The following is a 21,861-nucleotide window of genomic DNA, read 5'->3' on the forward strand; positions in this document are numbered from 1 at the left end:
AAAAATAGTATTTTCAACAAATGCTGCTGAGACAAATGGATGTCAACATGCAAAGAATGAAGTTGGACCCATATCTCACATCATGCACAAAAATTAACTGAAAATGGATTGAAGATCTAAATATAAGAACTAAATATAAAATTCTCAGAAGGAAACGTACGTATAAATCATCCTGACCTTAGATTCAGCAGTGGCTTTTAGACATGACACCTTCAGTCAAACAAAGAAAGAGTAAATAAATTGGATGTCATCAAAATTTAAAATGTGTGTGCTTCAGAGGACACCATCAGGAAAGTGGAAAGGCAGCAACATACAGGAGAAAAAATTTGTGAGTCATATATCTGACAAGGGACTTGTATCCAGAGTATATAAAGAACCTCTTACAACTCAATGATAAAAAGACAACCTAATTTTATTTTATTTATTTTTCTTTCCCATTATGGTTTATTACAGGATTTCAAACATAGCTCCCTGTGCTGTACAATAGGACCTATAGTTTATCCATTCTATATATAATAGTTTGCATCTGCTAGTCCCAGACTCCCAGTCCTACCCTCCCCCACCACCCCTCTGCCTTGGCAACCGCAAGTCTGTTCTCTTTGTCTGTGAATCTGATTCTGTTTCATATATAAGTTCTTTTGTGTTGTATTTTAGTTTCCCCATGTAAATGATATCACATGGTATTTGTTTTTCTCTTTCTAATTTACTTCACTTAGTATGATAATTTCTAGGTCCATCCATGTTGCTGCAAATGGCATTATTTCATTCTTTTTTACAGCTGAGTAATATTCTGTTGTGTATACTTACCACATCTTCTTTATCCATTCATCTGTTGATGGACATTTAGGTTGAGGAAATCACTTTTCAAAGTCCTCTGCATCTGTCCTCCTGCTGTAGCAAGTTTGCATTCACATCAGACCCATGTATCACACATTACTCTGTGATATATGCTTTCATATGTGTGGTTTTTTACTACTGCCATCAAGAACAAGGCAAGGATATCTAGTAACTCCACTACAGTCCAACATTTTACTGGAGATACTAGGCAATGCAATTAAATAAGAGCAATCAGAAGAGGTATAACAATTGGAAATTAAGAAATAAAACTAACTCTATTTGACTATGATAGGAAAGTATATGTGGAAACCCTGGAGCAAAGATCAGCAAAGTAGCCTGAGAGCCACATCTGGTCACATCATTTTGTTTGTGTATGGCCTGTAGCTACTTTTGCCCTACACTGGCAGAGTTGGATAGTTGTGATAGAAAGGGTTTGGCCCATAAAGTTGAAAATACTTTATCTGACATTGTACAGAAAAAGTTTGTGGACTCCTGCCCTAGAGAATCAAATAATAAAACTATCTCAAACAATAAAATAATTCAGTAACTAGAAGGTATATTAGCATTCAGAACTCAACATTCTTTACATATACAAATACTTACCAGTTAGAGGATATAGTGGTTGGGAAAACCCCAGTTAAATAACAACAAAAAAGATCAAATATTTGGGAATAAATGTAACACATGTACAAAAACTATTTTAGAAAAACTTTAAAACACTTCTGAGAGACACAAAAATTGAATTGAACCAATGAAAAGACAATTCTCCCTACTTTATAATTTTAACATAATTTCAATAAAAATACCTACTCCTTTTTTTAAAGAGAGCTAGACAAGTTGATGTAGAATTCATACGGAAATACAAATACATAAAAATAGCCAGGAATTGTTTCAGGCAAGAATCATCAGTGGATCATACAACTAATTCTTGAAGAGGTGATGACAAGGAGGATGTTTTTGCAGTGTCAAAATAACCTCACCACAAGGTACTTACTAATCATTAATGGAAAAAACCAGCAACTTTACAGTGGAGGCATCACCTTTACCATTGTCAAAATTAATGTTATTAGTAATGGGACGAATAGATGTCATGCGTCCTGATAGGATGCACTGAAAAGAGCATAACATCACTTCTGTGGCATTCCTTCAAAAATGTATAACCTGAATTTAAACAAGAAACATCAGTCAAACCCAAATTGAGGGGCATTTTGCAAAATAAATGGCTTATATTCTTCAAAAATGTCAAGGTCAAGAAAGACAAAGAATGAAGAACTTGTTCCAGATCAAAAAATACTAAAGAGATATGACAATTAACTACAATTCTTACTCTGGAATAGATAATGGGCCAAGACAGAAACAATTATTTATTTTATTATTTTATTCTATTTTTGTTATAAAGGACATTAGTGGAACAACTGGTGAAATGTGAAGGTCTGTGGATTGGATAGTACTGTATTAAATGGTAATTACCTTATTTCGATAAATGTACTTTTTAAGGAAATACATTGAAATATTTAGGAGTAAAGGGGAATGATGTCTGCAGCTTGTTATCAAATTCAGAAAAAAATCTGTAGAGGGAGGAGAAAGAGAGTGATAAAGCAAACATGGTAAAATGTTAATGAGTTTGGGGAATCTGAAGTGTATATGGCAATTATTTGTACTTTTTAAAAAATAAACTTTTTTATTTTAGAATAATTTAACATTTACAGAAAAGTTGAAAAGATAGTACACCCCTCACCCAATTTCAGTTTCCTCTGATGTCATTTTAAATTACCGTGGTACATTTTTCAAAACTAAGAAACAAACATCGGTACATTACTATTAACTAAACCACAGACTTTATTCAGATTTCACCCATTTTCCATGAATGTTCCTCTAAACTCCAGACTTTAATCACATTTCACTAATTTTTCCTTTAATGTCCTTTTTCTATTCCAAGATCCAATCCAGGGTACCACATTTCATTTATTCATCATCTCTCCAATCTCCTCTGGTCTGTGACAGTCTCATTCTTCCCTTATTTTTCATGACTTTCATTGTTTTGAGGAGTCTTGGTGAAATATTTATAGGTTGTCTCTCAATTTTGGTTTGTCATATGTATTTCTCATAATTAGACTGGTGTTATGGGTTTTTTAGAAAGAGTACTACAGAGGTGAAGTACCATTCTCATCTCACATTATGTCAGGGAGTGGATGCTATCAACAGGGTAATTCTAGTGATGTAAACCTGGTTATCTTGGCTAAGGAAGTATCTTCTAGGCTTCTCCTCTGTAAAGTTCCAGTTTTTCCCCCATTCTATTTGGAAGGGAGTCACTAACTCCAGCCCACTCTCAAAGGCAGGGGCAGGGGGCAGGTTTAAACTTCACCTTCTGGACAGGATTGTTTCTACATATATTATTTGGATTCCTCTGTAGGGAAGATTTGACTATTCTCCCCTACTTATTTTTGTATCATTTATTTATATTTGTATGGATTCATGTATTTTTATTTGGGAGGTTATAATCTAATACACTCTTTGTTTGGTCACTCTAGTAGTTCCAGCTTTGACCATCTGGAGTTCTGATAGACTTCTATGGCCTTTTGACATGTCCCCACCCTTTTGGTTTGTGAGCATTCACTTGCTTTCTGGTAGTAAAAAATGCTTCTCCCTTGTTTTGTATTGGTATTTTCCCTGTTCCAGCTCTACAGTCTGCTGTTTCTTCACAGCCCCTGGCTTTTTTTTTTAAATTGGAGGATGATATTTAGCAACCACATTCTTGGCACTGAGTGGTTTGTGTTTTGTAGCTTGTAAGTCTGAAATCACTTCAAAATAAAAAATAAAAATAAAAAAATTGAGTTAAAAGTTGTAAAATGCACATCCTATTTATTATTTTTAACTGTTCTACCTTAGTTAAATTATTATGTAAGTTATCAAATGTTACATTTTAAAATTCATAGATATGCATTCTTTCTAAATAAATTATACTTATATTTTATTTGGTATCTGTAAATTATTAATAAAATTTCTACAGGCTCAGTAGAACATTTTTGTGTGTTTTAGTTGCACCTTTTAAATAGAGTGGGATGGGAGGAAGACGCAAGAGGGAGGAGATATGGGGATATATGTATATGTATAGCTGATTCACTCTGTTAAAAAGCAGAAACCAACACACCATTGTAAAGCAATTATACTCCAATAAAGATGTTAAAAAATAAATAAATAGAGTGGAAACACTGTCATATCTCCCTCTTATGAAAATCATAGAGTTCTATGATTAAATTCATAAAACTTTATATTACAAAACTGATGAGCAGTCTAGTTCAACATGCATACATGAAAGGGCATAGCAGGGGCATAAAAAAAGATTTTGACATTACTCTTAATTCTTTCAAGCAATGATACCTCCACCCTCAAATTCCATTTTAGTAAATAAGCATGATGTGGACAGCTTGGCCTGTTTGACAGGAAATTCTGTATATGAAAATGTAGGGACTTCCCTGGTGGCGCAGTGGTTAGGAATCCACCTGCCAATGTAGGGAACAGGGTTCGAGCCCTGGTCCAGGAAGGTCCCACATGCTGCGGAGCAACTAAGCCTGTGCAACACAACTACTGAGCCTGTGCTCCAGAGCCCGCGAACCACAACTACTGAGCCCATGTGCCACAACTACTGAAGCCCGTCTGCCACAACTACTGAAGTCTGTGAGCCTAGAGCCCGTGCTCCACAATAGGAGAAGCCACTGCAGTGAAAAGCCCAAGCACCACAATGAAGAGTAGCCCCTGCTCGCCACAACTAGAGAAAGCCTGCGGGCAGCAACGAAGACCCAACACAGCCAAAAATAAATAAATAAACAAACAAATAAATAAATAAATATTTTTAAAATGTAGCATTTCTTGGGACTTCCCTGGTGGTCCAGTGGTTAAGACTCCGTGCTCCCAATGCAGGGGGCCCGGGTTCAATCCCTGGTTACGGAATTAGATCCCTCATGCTGTGACTAAAGATCCCACATGCAGCAACTAAAGATCCTGCATGCCACAACGAAGATCCTGTACGCGGCAACGAAGATCCCGTGTGCCACAACTAAGGCCTGGCGCGGCCAAATAAATAAATTAATGTTTTAAAAAAAGAAAGAAAATGTAGCATTTCTTAGGGAAGGTTTTTAAAATACCTCTTTGATCTATGACATATAAGAAGGTTACTATACCTGATGCTTCTATTTTGTGTCTTAGAAAGTCACTGTAGGAAATAATTTCTTCCAGACTATAAGAATGAATAAGAAAAGTGTGCAAATGAGGATATAGTTATGCTGTAACTCTTAGTGACACTAAGAGTACATTAACAAATAATGTAAAAGGGAATATGAATAAGGATAGTTACAATGTAACAAAGGTACAATTTGTATAATCTCATTTTTATATAAAAGAATGTACAGTTGTTCCTTGGTATCCGCAGGAGATTGGTTCCAAGACCTCCTGAGAATACCAAAATCTGCCATTGCTTAAGTTCCTTATATAGAGTTTGCATATAACATACGCATGCACATCCTCCTCTATACTTTAAATCATCTCTACATTATTTATAATACCTAATACAATGTAAATGGTATGTAAATAGTTGCTGGTACACGGCAAATTCAAGCTTTGCTTTTTGGATCTTTCTGGAATTTTTTTTCAAATATTTCTGACCCATAGTTGGTTGAGTCCGTGGATGTGGAACCCTCAGATATGGAGGACTGACTGTATATATGTGCATAGAAGATTTCTCAATCTTTGTCAATCTGCAGGTTGCTACTATTGGTGTGTCATGAAATCAATTTAGTAAGTCCACAACGAGCATTTTTTCAAGTTAAATAAAACAGAGTTGAAAATGTCAGTGTTTAGCACATAGTGTAATTACTATTACTGCAACGTTTATTTCAAGTGTATATGTGTGTGCAACAGATTTCTGGGTTGTGATGTAAAATGCATTTCTTATTTTGAGTCTGAATTTTAAAAAGTATTTGAAAAATATGTTTCTAGAACTGTAGACCAAAAACATTTAAGAGTGGACCTCTGAGGACTTCCCTGGTGATGCAGTGGTTAGGAATCTGCCTGCCAATGCAGGGGACACGGGTTTGAGCCCTGGTCCGGGAAGATCCCACATACCGCGGAGCAACTAAGCCCGTGTGCCACAACTACTGAGCCTGTGCTCTAGAGCCTGCAAGCCACAACTACTGAGCCCACATGCCACAACTACTGAAGCCCGCATGCCACAACTACTGAAGTCCGCATGCCTAGAGCCTGTGCACCTCAACAAGAGAAGCCACCGCAATAAGAAGCCCGTGCACCGTAACGAAGAGTAGCCCCTGCTCGCCGCAACTAGAGAAAACCCATGCGCAGCAACAACGACCCAATGCAGCCATAAATAAATAAGTTAATTAATTAATTAAAAAATAAAAAAGAGTGGACCTCTGGGTACCAGAAGAAGGATTTTTTGCAGTTAGATGTTTTGGGAGAAAAGGTCTGGAAGCTTTAACTTCTAACATGAATTTTTATTCAAGGCATGTGGGCTTCAGTAGTTGTGGTGCTTGGACTTCAGTAGTTGTGGCTCACGGGCTCTAGAGCGCAGGCTAAGTAGTTGTGGCACACAGATTTAGTTGCTCCATGGCATGTGGGATCTTCCTGGACCAGGGCTCGAACCCATGTCCCCTGCATTGGCAGGCAGATTCTTAACCACTGTGCCACCAGGGAAGTCCTGGAAGCTTTAACTTCTTTATACTCTTTTTGCATAAACAGTACAGAGAAACAAGGTAACAAAATCATGCAAATTGGTGATTAATTTGCAGCTTCCAAACAAAGTTAGTACAGTTTGTCGTATCTTCCCTACCATGATGTCGCTATCTCTTCATAGCTCTGTAGAAGCTTCTGGAGCCTGTTGTCAACTCTCTTCCTCTCACCTTGCTACTTAAGCCTTGTTCCTCAGAGCTGGCTAAATGTGCTATGTAATATACAGTATATGGACCACATTAATTTTCTAACATCCTCCCTCCTCCCATAAAATCTCAATTCTGAAATATTTCTGGTCCTAATATTTCACATAAAAAGTTGTTGATTTATTTCTTTATTATTTCATCAACAGTTGATGAAATTCCTGCTCTCAGTCTTAATTTTCATTCTTTTAGGAAATCTGTTTATACTTTCTGGTAGATTGAAGATTTTCTCTTTAATACCCTACATTTTCATCATAATGTATCTGGTTGTGACTCTTTATTCTGCTTGTGCATTATCAATCTGTCGATTTAAATATCTCCTCAGTTCTGGAAATTTTTCAGCTATTATCTATTCAGTATTGCTCCTCTATTATTCTCTAAGTAATTTCTAATATTATTATTACCTATATGTTGGAGCCTTTAGTACTATCTGTCCTGTCTCTTAAATGTACTTTTCTATTTTTATTTCTATATCTTTCTGTATTGAGAATTCATTCCTATTTCTTTGGCAAACAGTGTTTATACCCAAAATCTATTTCCTCCACTTTTTCTTTATGAACACTTTCTCATTGTTTACTCAGTGGGTGACTGTGTGCTTTAGAAAAGACATAAGGAGTACAGACACACTGGAACACAGTTCGGCAGTTTATTAGAAAGTTAAACATGCACTTACCATGCAACCTAGCAGTCCTATTCCTAGGTATTTACCCAAGAGAAATGAAAACTATGTTCACACAAAAAACTACACATGAGTGTTTGTCAAAACCTGGAAACAACACAAATGTCCCTCAACTTGTTAATGGATAAACATAGTATGGTACATCCATGCAGTGGACTACAAAGGAATGAACTACTTGTAAGTGTAATAATATGGATGAATCTCATGTGCATCTTGCTAAGAAACCAGACTCCAAAGGCAACATGCTGTAATCACTGTGCTTATATGACTTTCTGGAAAAGGCAGAGCTACAGGGACAGAACTAAGAGGACAGTGGTTGCTGGCAGCTGGGTGAGAGAGGAGTTGACTACTGTGGTAGACTGAACAGTGGCCCCCCCAGAAATGTCCACATCTTAATTTCTAGAACCTAAAAATGTTGCTTTATATGGCAAAAGGGACTTGCAGATACGATTAAGTGAAAGAACTTGAGATGGGGCATTTATCCTGGGTGAATCCTAAACATAATCACAGGATATTTTATAAGAGGTTAATAGAGAAGGTGGCAATAGGGCAACAGAGATTGGAGTAATGTAGCCAGGAACCAGTGGATGCTGGCAGCCTCTAGAAGCTGAAAGAAGCAAGAAACAGATTCTTCCTTGAAGTCCCCAGAAGGTAGCACCCTGTCAACACCTTGATTTTAGCCCTAAACAACTCATTTCAAGCTTCTGACTTGCAGAATTGTAAATTTGTGTTTTTAAGGCACCAAGTTGACACATCTTGGCTATTGTGAATATTGCTGCAATGAACATAGGGGTGCAGATACCTCTCCGAGATCCTGTTTTCATTTCTTTGGATGTATACCCAGAAGTAGGATTGCTGGATCATATGGTAATTCTATTTTTAATTTTTTGAGGAGCCTCCATACTGATTTCCATAGTAGCTGTACTAATTTATATTCCCATCAACAGTGTACAAAGTTTCCTTTTCTCCACACACTGTGTTAGTTTAACTAAAGGTTTGTCACTTTTATTTATCTTTTTCAAAAGCCAACTCTTAATTTTATTGATCTTTTTAATTGTTTTTCTGCTTTCTATTTCATTTATTTCTGCTCTGATCTTTATTTCCATCCTTCTACTTAGTTTGTTCTTCTTTTTCTAGTTGTTTGAGGTATAAAATGAAGTTGTTTTTTTGAGCTTTTTCTTCTTTTTAATATTGTCCTTTACCCTTTTAAACTTTCTCCCTTAGAGCTGCTTTTGCAGCATCCCACAGGTTTTGATATGTTGTTGTTCCATTTTCTTTTTTTTTCAAGATTCAGGCATACCTTGTTTTACTGTACTTCACCTTGGTGTGCTTTCCAGATACTGTGTTTTTTACAGATTGAAGGTTTGTGGCAACCCTGGGTCAGACAAGTCTATTGGCACCATTTTTTCAAAGGCATTATTTTAAAATTAAGGTATATACATTGTGTTTTTAGACATAATGCTGTTGCACACATAGTAGACTGCAGCATAATGTAAACATAACTTTTATATGTACGGGGAAACCGAAAAATTCATGTGACTCACTTTATTGTGATATATGCTTTATTACGGTGGTCTGGAACCCATGACATCTCTGAGGTATGTCTGTATTTCTTGATTTCCCTTTTGATTTATTCTTTGACTCATTGGTTATTTAGGAACATATTGTGTAATATCTGTAATTTGTGAATTTTACAGCTTTCCTCATGTTATTGATTTCTTGTTTCATACCACTGTGGTCGGAAAAGAAACTTGGCATGGGTTCTAGGTACTTTAGCCATAAGCATCTTTGCCACAGACATCTTTGCCACAAGCATTTCTGCAACTAACTAATTGACCATAAGTCAATTTTCCCATGAAAGTTAAAATAACTGATTGATGGTTTGGGGGTTGACAGTTTGGTTTCAACTTGTTGAAATGCTTTGGCATTTCTTCTGGTTAGCAACATTATTGATGGCTTTATCGAGCTGATAATGATTTGCCACAAGTGTTGGTTTCTAATTTTGAACACACCCTATTGCAGGAGAATAAGGGCAAGAGCGTTGAAGGCACATAGTTGAACCCACATTTCGTGTAGAACTTCGAAATGTCTATCAAGGAACATATGACAGTATACCAAGAACAGCTAACAGTGTAGAAGGCTTTCACAATGCAATACAAATCTCTTTTACAAATATGCATCCTAGTATTTGGAAACTGATACCACCTCAATGAAGGAAGAAATTTTGGCAATAAAGAAAAAAATGCAATGCCAAAGGAGGAGATGAATCAACAAGCAAAAAAAAAAGTATAAAATACTATGAACAAAAGACTTGGAAAACAAATGCTTAGGTACAACACACAAAATAAAAGCAGTTATTTGCACAGCATTGCCATGAATCTACACACATTTTAAACACATTCAAATACTTTGTATTTCACAGGAAAGTCTTTAATTTTGCTGTTAATTTATCATGTTTCTTTATGTCCTTTTTAATGCCCCTCTTTTATTTTTTATTTCATTTTTTATGGCAAAATTGCCTTATGGCCTGTTAGTTATATGTCAGAAATGTTCGTGGCATCTACAGCAAAGATGCTTGTAACTGAAAGTACCAGACCTGCTAGGTATGATTTCAAACTTTTTAAATTAGCTAAGACTTGTTTTTTGACCTATCTTGTGATATATGCTGGGAAATGTTCCTTGTGCACTTGAAAAGAATGTGTATTCTGCTGCTATTGGATGGAATTTTCTGTATATGTCTGTTAGTTCCATTTGGTCTAAAGTATGGTTCAAGTCCAATATTTCCTTGTTGATTTTCTGTCTGGATGATTTATCTATTGTTGAAAATGGGGTATTGAAGTTCCATGCTATTCTTGAATTGTCTATTTATCTCTTCAGATCTGTTAGTATTTGCTGATATATTTAGGTGTTCTGATGTTAAGTGCATATATATTTATGATTGTTATATTGTCTTGATGAATTAACCCCCTCATCATTATATAATGACCATCTTTGTCTCTTGTTACCATTTTTGACTTAAAGTCTATTTTGTCTGAAATAAATATGGCTACCTCTCCTCTCTTTTGGTTTCTACTTGCGTGGAATATCTTTTGCCATTCCTTTGCTTTGGGCCTATGTGTGTCTTTAAAGCTGAAGTGAGTCTCTTATGGGCCGCATACAGTTGGGTCTTTTTTTTTAATCCATCCAGCCACTCAATGCCTTTTGATTGAAGAATTCAATCTATTTACTTTTAGAGTAATTATTGATAGGTGAGGACTTACTAATGCTATCTTATTGTTTTCTGGCTGTTTTATAGCGCCATTATTACTTTTTTTTTTTTTGCTGCCTACCTTTGTGGATTAATGACTTCCTGTAGTGGTATGCTTTAATTCCCTTCTCTTTATCTTTTTCTGTATTAATTGTAGGTTTTTGTTTCGCGGTTACCATGAGGCTTACATAAAGTATCATATATATAACAGTCTATTTCATAAGGTAACAATTGAACACATGCAAAAACTCTGTCCTTTTACTCCCCTCCTTTTATGTTTTTGATGTCACCATTTACATCTTTTTATATTGTATATCCCTTAACAAATTGTTGAAGCTATAGTTGTTTTTAATACTTTTGTCCTTTAACCTTTATCTAGAGTTAAGTAGTTAACGCATCACTGTAATACATTATTATTAGGGTATTCTGAATCTAGCTATATGCTTACCTTTACCAGTGTGTATATATGTTCCTATGTTTTCATCTTTCTAATTTGCATCCTTTTTTTTCAGGTCAAAGAGCTCCTTTCAGTATTTCTTTTAAGGCAGGTTACTGGTGATAAATTCCTTCAGCTTTTGTTTACTAGGGAAAGTTTTTATTTCTACCTTCAATTCTAAAGGACGGGTTTACTGGGTGAAGTTTCTTGGTTGTCAGTTTCTTTCTTTTAGCACTTCGAAGAATATATTATCCCATCCTCTTCTGGTCTGCAAGGTCTCTGCTGAGAAATCTATTGATAGCTTTATGGGGGTTCCCTTGTATGAGAGCATTTTTTTTCTCTTACTTGTTTTAGAATTCTTTTTTTGTCTTTGGTTTTAGACAGTTTTATTATGATGTCTTGGAGAAGGTTGTTTTGTATTGAAATTTTGAGGTGAACTATGAACTTGGATGTCCAAATATTTCCCCAGATTTAGGACATTTTCATCCATTATTTTTTAAAATAAGCTTTCTACTCCTTTCTCCCTCTCTTCCCCTTCTAGGACTCCAGTGATGCATGTATTATTTCACTTGATGGTGTCCCATAAATACCATAGGTTTTTTCTTCATTCCTTTTCATTTGTTTTTCTTTTTGCCCCTATGATTGGATAATTTCAGTTGATCTGTCTTCTAGATCTGTCTTCTGCTTGTTCAAGTCTACTGTTGAAGCTCTCTACTAAAGTCTTCAGTTCAGTCACTGTATTCCTCAGCTCCAAAATTTTTGCTGCTTCTTTTGACGTTTTCTGTCTCCTTGTTGAAGATCTGTTTTATTCTTCTGTTGTCTTCCTGATATCATGAAATTGTTTTCCTGTGTTCTCTTGTAGCTCTCTAAGCAATCTGTAGAAAAATTATTTTGAATTATTTGTTGGGCAATTCCTGGGTCTCCATTTCTTCGGGGCCACTTACTGAAGATTTACTGTATTCCTTTGGCAGAGACATATTTCCCTGATTCTTCATGATCACTGTAGCCTTGCATAGGTATCTGAGCATTTGAAGAAGCAGTCACCTCTTTCAGACTTTAGGGACTAACTTCAGTAAGGTAACTCTTTCACCTGGTGAGGGACACACTAGATGAAGTTGTGATCTTGGTTCTAATGGTGTGGGGTGTCAAGTGCAGGGGCATGTGGCCATACCAGGTACAAAGGGCATGATGTCTTTTTGACTCAGGCTGCTGGAATTCATAGCATCGATAACTCTGTGGGCCTTGGAGAGCACTGCAGGTGGTTTACAGTGGCATCAAGGGCTGTTGGTGTCCTCAGCGACTCTTCCAGGTCCAGCAACTAGGGACCAGGGCAAGCAGCGGTGGGAGCTGGAGTCAGTGGTGTGCTTACACTTGGCTGTGGGGGTCAGCTGCTAGTGCCTATGTAGTGGTAGGGGCCAGTTGCAGACATACATGTAATGGTAGGGGCCAGGGCCGATTATGGGCTTACGGCAACTGTGGAGGCCCTGACTGTTGGCATGCTCTCCTGTGGCTGCCCACTCTTACACCAGGTGTGCACACTGCAGTGGAGGCCAGTGTTGGGAGTCAGACTGGGGGCATGCAGGTGCACAGCTGGAAGCGCTAGCTACAGGTGAGCACTGTGGTGCCAGCTAGAGACAGGAGGCAGGGCCTGATCTGGTCCCACAGCAGCTGCGGGGCCTTGGCTTTCTGCATGCTTGCCTGTGGGTGTACACGCTCACCCTGGGCATGTTCACTGTAGTGGGGGCTGATAGTGGGTGTCAGGCCAGTGGCGTGCAAGTGCACAGGTGGAGGGTCTAGCCCTGAGCACAGCAGTGGAGGTTTAGGCTGATGTCTTGCACTTGTGTAGCTGTAGAAGTCCCAGCTGGCTGCAAGTGTGACTACCAGACTCTGGCAAGGACAGGGAAGGACTCAGGTGGCTAGTGACTTAACATTTGTGCAGCTGCAGTGAGCCGTTTTTAACAAATGCTATTTCCTGTGAGGCAAAATCTGATGAAATCTGCCGGGAGTCTTCAGAGGCTATGCTGGCTATTGGCTTTATCAGTAGTGAAATCTGCTAAACTCTGTGAATCTAGATCACTCCTGCTGCATGTCTGTTAGTAATAGCCTCTGCTTTTCTTCCCTGTACCCAGCTGTCTCTATACGTCTCAGCTTAGCTGGTCTGGACCGGGTGAAACCAAAGCAGTACCTTCATGGAGTGCCCCAAGAGGCTGGAGAAGCTGTTCACCCTGCTCTTCCTTTCCTGGCAAGAAGAACTCTTTCTATCTGGAAAGTTCCTTCTTGGTGCTGAACAATACTAGCTTGGGGGATGGGATGATGCAGCCAAAATGAAGCTGTCTCCCTTCTCTTCTTGTGTGATGATTTTCAGTTTGTTCTGTTGCATTGTGTTTCTAAAACTTCCTAAGTGACTTTAGAGGTCTCCCAGAGCTAATTCTGCTCCTTGATAGCTGTTCAATCCTTGATCTTTCTTGGGGGGGATGGGGAAGCTGGATTCTCCTATGTTGCTATTTTTACCTACAACCTCTCCTTAAAATTTTATCTTCCATTTTTATGTTTGAAATATAAGGAGGGAGTCCACTATTATAATCTAACACTGATGTTTACCAAATAGGTAGTATGAAGGCATTAAAACAGACTTATTATCAAATAAGTGCCACATACAGAACTGGAAGAATTAGCTTAATACAATGGGTGACAAATAAGATTTTAACAATTTCTCAACGAAATATAACTTTCTCCTCCTCCTCCTCTTTTTCTTCCTTATCCTCCTCCTCCGTCTTTTTCTCTTCCCATCCTCCTTTCCTCTTCCTCTTATTCCTTTTCTTCTTCTTTCTCCTCCTCTTTTTTCTTTTTCCAAGATTAGGCTCCTTTCCCTTGTATACTTTGGATTTTGTTCTGGTACTAATGGCTGTCCAGAACTACCCTGTCAGTGTTTCTCTTGCTCTGTCTTATGAAAAATTACACATTTGGAAGGTAATAGGCCTAGGATTAAGAGTGCTACAGAACATTTTTTTTTCCTAAAATAATTTTATACAGACTGTGCTTTGTTGAGAATAATTTCCCCTAAAACCAGAAATGGAAAATTTGTTGCAACTGGAGTCCCAACTCTGATTATGTAGTAGTAGCAACCTAGAGCTGTGTATTGAGCATTCTGAGGCTACATCAAGGCTCTACAGCAAAGTGTGCCTTGATTGATTATTGACATACGCCATGAGCAGAGGAAGAGGAACTAGTGGACCCATTATTTGCCATTCCCTTCCTATGTGTTTAAGTAAATTATGATGTATGCCTGGAAGTTTGATTATTCAGTGTTTCTATTTCATGTTTCCCATGTATAAGTAGAAATAATTGTCCTCTTAATGCTAATTCCTGAATAGTGGTGAAGTAATTTAGACATTGAAAGTATTTATTTAAATTCTTACCCTTATGACAATTATATTTTGTGTCACAGTTTCTGTATAAATATGACTTATGAAATGCTTCTAATAGTAAATCCCCTACATTTATGAATTAGAAAAGAGCCTAGACACAAATGTTTATAGACTCTTTATTCATAATCACCCCAAACTAGAAACAACCCAGAAGTTCTTCAATGGCTGAATGTGTAAACAAACTATGGTATTTCTCTTTATGCTGTACTATGCTATACACCATCCCATATATTATATAGTATACTATAGAATACTCTTCAACAATAAAAAGGAATGTACTGTAGATACATGAAACAACTTGAATGAATCCCAAAGGCAACATTGCTGAAATGACGAAGCCATTCTTGAGAGTTATATTCTGTATGATTCCCTTTATAAACTACTCTTGAAAAGACAAACCTATATTGATAGAAAAACAGATCAGTGGTTGCCAGGAGCTAGGGATTGTGAGAATGTGTGACTTCAAATGTATAGTACAAGAGATTTGGGGAGGTGGAGGGTGATAGAAGTGCTCTGTATCCTGATTGTGGTGGTAGTAACGTGAATCTGTACATGTGTTAAAATTCATAGAACTATCTACTCCCAAGGAAAATCAATTTAATATAATTTTAGGCAAATTTTAGAAAAGAATGTAGAATAGTAGTTTGAGTTAGCTTCAGGTTGTAAGTGTGCTATGGTATGAAGTGAATGGAAAATTCTGAGGATAAAAAGATCTAAGAAATTCTATATACAAGAAACCCCACAGAACCCACCAGTGTATACCTAGTTGGCACTTGGGGTTATTATTTAGTGTCTTATGAACTTGATTTGTATCTTGTATGTACTTGTATTTTGTAATGGAAAAGGTATAAAACATCTATATTATTGATATCATTCTATCACTGTCTGGTTGAATAAACTTGAGCAAGTCATTTAATTGCTCAGGTCATCAGGTTCTTTTTCTATAGAATAAGAAGTTTGGATCCTGTGCTTTTTAAACTTAAATACTCCTAATAATAAATACTCCAGAATATGCGTTTGCCTTAATATATAGCATTAAGTAAAATAGAGGCTCTTGGACATGCTTCATGGTTTTTTTTTTTTTTTTTCTGATGGCTTCACATAGTTCCTGACATCCCATTACATCCTCTAGCTGAAATAGCATGAGACTATATAATCTAATAATCTCTCTCCTAGCTGTAAATTTTTGTTTTGTTTTAACTTTTTCCAGATAACTTCTTTGAGTTTTCAGTTTTTAAGTATTCAATTTTTAAATACTAGGCAGAATAGAAATTTAAGACCACTAGATGGGGATGTAAACAATACAGTGTTTGTTGTTTGTCTTGTGCTCAGAAGTAACTCCATACAGTCTTAAGCATAAGTCCCTGAAGAGTGCAGAAAACAAAGAACAAATCCACACAAGTACTTGTTTTTATCTTTCTAAATGTCGGTGATATGGATTTGGGAGAAATTAACCTTCTGAATTAAGAGTGAAGTCTGTGCTCAAGTAACATATTATAAAACCATAATTTCTTTGAATGACTCTCCATGGTCACAATATGTGATATTCATGGTTTTATGACTTTATTTTGTCCTGCTACATATTTAATGATAGGTACAAAATCAGAAATAAAATGTAACAATTAAGATACATTGTAATTTCTTCTTCTGGGTTTTTCCATCCTCTTTTTAATACTTTAAAAAAGAGTGATCATTTGTCTCTTTAAAGGTACATCTAAAATTATGTTAGTTTCATGACTTAGTAATTTTTAGTTTTCTATATATAATTAGCAAAAACATAGCTACACAAAACATTAAGAATATCTTTAAAGAATTGCTTTTAAACAAAATACCATTGTGTTACATTAAAAGACTGTGCAAATAGTCTTTTAAAGAGTACTTAGGAAAAAATTAGGGAAAGGGAACTTTTTTTTCTTCCTTTCTTATCTCTCAAATGAGGGGAGTTGAAATTGTCTTATTTCTTGAGAATTTTCTTAGCTCATACTATATATTTTTTTACTTTTCAAGCAAATGCACATGGTTATTGATAATTATATGAGCTTTGGTATCTATACATCATATCATTATTGAAGATTATCTTTCAACACAGTATAGGACTTCTATCCAATAAGGGCTGACACCTGTTGTCTTTTAGGAGTCTGTCTTAGGTTTCTAGTTGTTCAGTGTTTCATCCTCAATATTTGGGCTCAGCTAAAATACAAAAGGTTTTAGCACATTTATTATAATTTAAATGATTTATCCAACAGGGAAAACTATGCCAACTTCTGGCATAATTGGGATGAATTATAGATTATTACATATCTGAAATTCTCAGGTAAAATCTAGCCCCGAAATGGAGGTCTAAGACTATGATTTATTTATTTATTTATTTATTAAAGCCTGGTGGGATTTTTTTTCTTTTTATTTATTTATTTTTGGCTGCGTTGGGTCTTCATTGCTGCACGGGCTTTCTCTAGTTGCGGCCAGCGGGGGCTGCTCTTCGTTGCGGTGCACTGGCTTCTCATTGCAGTGGCTTCTCTTGTTGCAGAGCACGGGCTCTAGGTGCGCGGGCTTCAGTAGTTGTGGCACACGGGCTCAGTAGTTGTGGCTTGCGGGCTCTAGAGTGCAGGCTCAGTAGTTGTGGCACACGGGCTTAGTTGCTCTGTGGCATGTGGGATCTTCCCAGACCAGGGCTCGAACTCATGTCCCCTGCATTGGCAGGCGAATTCTTAACCACTGCACCACCAGGGAAGTCCCTATGATATATTTAATATTTACATCTTAAATGAGTAAATGTAACAATTTTTAAGGGAGTAACCCTTCTTGTAAGCGACTGTCTACTTTTTTAAGACTGTGATTAAAATACATATAACATAAAATTTACCATGCTAACCATTTAAAAAAATTGTTGTAACAAAGACATAGCATAAATTTTACCATTTTCACCATCTTTAAGTGTAAAATTCAGTGGTAGTAATGACATTCACACTGTTGTGCAACCATCTGCTGTTTCCAAAGCTTTTTCATCACCACAAACAGAAACTCTGTAACTATTAAGCAATAACCCCCCACTCTTACTCAGCTACTGGTAACCTCTAATCTACTTTACATCTTTGAATTTGCCTTGAATGACACAATTTTAATATGATTGCATATTTTTAATTTTTCTACTTGGATGAAAAACATCTAATGTGGTAAAGCCTACTATTGTCGTTTAGAAAAAATAAAACACTGAGCAGTACTGTGTACATACATAAAAACACACAAATAGCTATGAAGCATCACAAAGAAACAAGCCCCTAGTATCTGTAAGTTTACTAAACACCTTATTCATTCTTAGGGTTTCCTAAATATTTTCAGGATGAAGAGAGCTTACATTTCTTTTGTACTATGATGTACTTTATCTTAAAACAAAAATCAGTTAACCTATATACATACATACATAATTAAGGTCCCTATTTCATTCATTTCAAGGTGACAAATATAATAAAATAGTATAACATAGGAAATAGAGGAATACAAATGAGAAGGAAAAAGGATTTTTAAAACATCTTTCATTTTAAAGGTGTTTCCATTTGTTTAACTGTTTTAGGTTGTACTCAGGACACATTAGTTTAAAACTACTAACAGAAGCAGCAAATAAATGGTATAAAAATATTTTTACTGATTTTAAGAAACTGCCTCTCAGATGAAACAATTTTAAAGATAGGACTTGCACTGTAAGTCAAACATAGCCACTGGAGTTTTTCTGAACAAGAGTCAATAGAGACTTATAAAGATTGGTGTCAACTACTAACTATTCATACCTAGAATTTTCTGAAGAGGAAATTTAGACATGATTCATAATTTAATTAAAGGCTTCAGATTTTGGTGTTGCTAAATGGGAAGATACACAGTAAGTAGATCAACAAGTGAACAGAATCCTTGTAGAACTTTCTGTGCTAAAATTAATATTTGATTCATATCATAACTAGATATATTGAACAACACTAGTAGGCAAGAGATAATTGAAGTCTTTCACTTAGACAGGCTAATATTTTGTTATATTCTCTAATAGGTTGATATGCTGGGAAATATAAAAATAGATGGATAATAATTAAATCAGTTGGGGAAATATGGAGAATTATTTTTCTGTACATTATTTTAGATAAAAGTGTACCTTAATTGTCCCAGAAAAATAGTTACTTGATCTGTTTTTTACTATCTCTTGATGGGCTTTCTTAGGTTTCATAATTCTATAACTGGAAAGGTTTTTTCTTTGTGATGTTTCACTTATGTTGCTATCACATTCTTTACCCTGAACTTATCCTTCATATCCTGACTTGAGTAGAAATGGAGAATAGTTCACTAATGCATACAATTTTTTCTATCTCTGATTGAGGAATCAGAGGGATTTTAGAGTTGTTTGGCTCATTCAACATCCATTAAATTACATTCTGTTGGTGCCTTCTTGTACTGAAGAGACTGGGAAGCTGAATATTGCATTTCCTGAATCCCTTGCTGCTAGCATTCTGAATACACATTAGATCCTTCTAATAAAATGCATTCCTGAAAATGTAGAAGGAAGAAGTGAAGTAAAGGCTTCTGCTTCTCTTGGCTGTTGCTGCTAGCCAGCAGGTTCAAGGAGATGTTCAGAGGGGTTGTTCTGGGAATCATTTTTAAAGGCTTTTTAGAACGTCTTCCTCCAGCCCTTTTGCAATTTTGTATTCATCTAATTCCCTGTGTTAAATACCTTTGTTATTTGGGAAACAATAGAAGCATTGCCACCAACTCAGGAAAAGATAAGGATGCCTAATATTGCCGTGGAAGTTTTAGAAAGACAAAGAATTTACAGGCATAAAAAATTGGAAAGGAAGAGAAACTGTTTCTGTTTGCAGAGGGAATAATTCTATATCCAAAAAACCCCAAAAGAATTAGTGGAAAACCTAGTGAAAGAATGAGAGAATATAAATATCAGGTTATAAAATCAACATTAAAAAATGAACACCTTTGGGACTTCCCTGGTGGTGCAGTGGTTAAGAATCCGCCTGCCAATTCAGGGGACACGGGTTCGAGCCCTGGTCCGGGAAGATCCCACATGCCGCGGAGCAACTAAGCCCGTGTGCCACAACTACTGAGCCTGCGCTCTAGAGCCCACAAGGCACAGCTACTGAGCCTGTGTGCCAGAACTACTGAAGCCTGCGCGCCTAGAGCCCGTGCTCTACCGCAAGAGAAGCCACCACAATGAGAAGCCCGCACACCGCAACGAAGAGTAGCCCCTGCTCGCCACAACTAGAGAAAGCCCATGAGCAGCAACGAAGACTCAACACAGCCAAAAATAAATAAATTAAAAAAAAAAATTAACACCTTCATAGACTCAAAAACAAGCAGTTAGAAGATGTAATGGAAGAGGAGACTAAATTTTTAGTAGCAAAACAAAAATAATGCAAGAAAAAAAATCTAGACATAAACTCAATATAAAATGCCTAAAACCATAAAAAAAAAAAAAAACCAGAAGGAGCCCAAAGGAGCCATGAACCAATAGAAAGGCATATTATGTTTTCGGATATAAACTTATTAACATCATTAAAAGGTCAGTTCTTCTTAAGTTAATTTATGAATTGAAATGTAAACCTCAGTACAAATATCCTTTTTTTTGTTTCTTTAGTTTATAAAGTTTATTAGGAAAAACAAAAAAAAGCAAGAATAACCATGAAAATATTATAAAAATGATATTTTAAAAAATGATACAAATGAACTTATTTACAAAACAGAAATGACTCAGAGACATACAAAACAAACTTACGGTTACCAAAGGGGAAGGGAGGGAGGGATAAATTAGGAGATTGGTATTAAAATATACACACTACTATATGTAAAATAGATAACCAACAAGGACCTACTGTATAGCACAGGGAACTATACTCAGTTTCTTGTAATAACCTAGAGTGGAAAAGAATCTAAAAAAACAAATATATATATATATATATATATGTATAACTGAATCACTTTGCTGTAACCTGAAACTAATACAACATTGTAAATCAACTATATTTCACCAAAAAAAATTTTTTTAAGACAATAGAACATACAGTACAGCTACTATAATTGAAACAATGGTTTCAGCTCACTAATGCAATAGAAAATCTGTAATTAGACCCAATTTGTTAAAATAGCATTTAAAATCAGTGGGGAAAAGAAGGACTTTTAAATAAGTATTGTTGGGATAAACTAGATATACACATAAAGGAACAGCTGTAAGTGAAATGTTTCTCAACCATACACCAGAATAAATTCCAAATTGAACTGTGAAAAATGGAAATGTACAAAGTGAAACCATATAGTTACTAGAAGAAAACATGAATTAATTTCTTTATTACCTAGGAGTGGATAAATCTTTTCTAACCATGATAATAAACTATTGATAAAACTATTAAAATGTTTTAAATCAATAGTTTATGATAATAAAATAAACTATTGATAAAATTGATTATAGAAAAACAAATTTATTTTTCAAAAATAAGTTTTTTGAAAAATAAAAAGCCCAACTTTCAAACTTATAGAAGAATTTTCTTTTATACTTTTCACCTCAATTCATAACTATTAGCATTTTCCACATTTGCTTTCTCTCTCTTTCTATAACAGATACATTATTACTATTATTATTATCATCTGTTTAATAATAGTTGCAGACATCATGACCCCATACCTTTACTTTAACATGTATCTGATAAAAACAAGGATATTCTGTTACATTACTATAGTATAATTATAAAAATCAGGAAATTCACAATTGATAGACTACTACTATCTAATAATATGCAGTTCTCTTTCAGAATTTGTCACTTTTGTCTCAGCTGTTCTTTATAACAATTATTTTTCTCATGTATTGTCATTAATTGTCATGTCTTGTTAGTCTAATCTGGAATACTTCCTTAGCTTTTGTCTTTTATGAAAGTGACATTTTTGAAGTGTAGTCCAATAGTTTATAGAATTTCTTTAAAATTGGGTTTACCTTATTTTTTTCTCATTAAATTCAGATTATGCATTTTTTCATAGCTTTATTGAAATATATTTCACATACCATAAGATCGACCCACTTAACTTGTACAGCTTAGTGGTTTTTGATATATTCACAGAGTTGCACAACCATCACTACTGTCTAATTTTAGAATATTTTCAAACTCCAAAATGACATTAGCAGTCATTCTCAATTCCTGCTCTTCTCCCCACCCCTACCATCCCAGTCCTAGGCAACCACTAATTTATTTTGTCTCTATGAATTTGCCTGTTCTAGATACTGCATATAAATGGAATCACAAAAATGTGGA

The 21,861-nt window shown here is 35.8% G+C and overlaps 1 protein-coding gene across 1 annotated transcript in view; it reads left to right on the forward strand.

The window, feature by feature from the left end:
• LOC309630226 (uncharacterized protein) overlaps nucleotides 1-20,617 on the forward strand; it is a gene marked incomplete at its 5' end in the record, with an annotated part of 53,402 nt that extends 32,785 nt beyond the window's left edge. The window contains 2 exons of the mRNA XM_082395164.1: nucleotides 8,200-8,328; nucleotides 13,274-20,617. Of these exons, the coding sequence (XP_082251290.1) occupies nucleotides 8,200-8,328; nucleotides 13,274-13,431 (287 nt within the window). The 3' untranslated portion in view covers nucleotides 13,432-20,617. The remainder of the gene's footprint in view (nucleotides 1-8,199; nucleotides 8,329-13,273) is intronic.
• Between the last annotated feature and the right edge of the window lie 1,244 nt (nucleotides 20,618-21,861).

This window comes from Balaenoptera borealis (assembly GCF_965194805.1).
Source record: "Balaenoptera borealis genome assembly, chromosome: 6".
NCBI classification, from domain to species: Eukaryota; Metazoa; Chordata; class Mammalia; order Artiodactyla; family Balaenopteridae; genus Balaenoptera; species Balaenoptera borealis.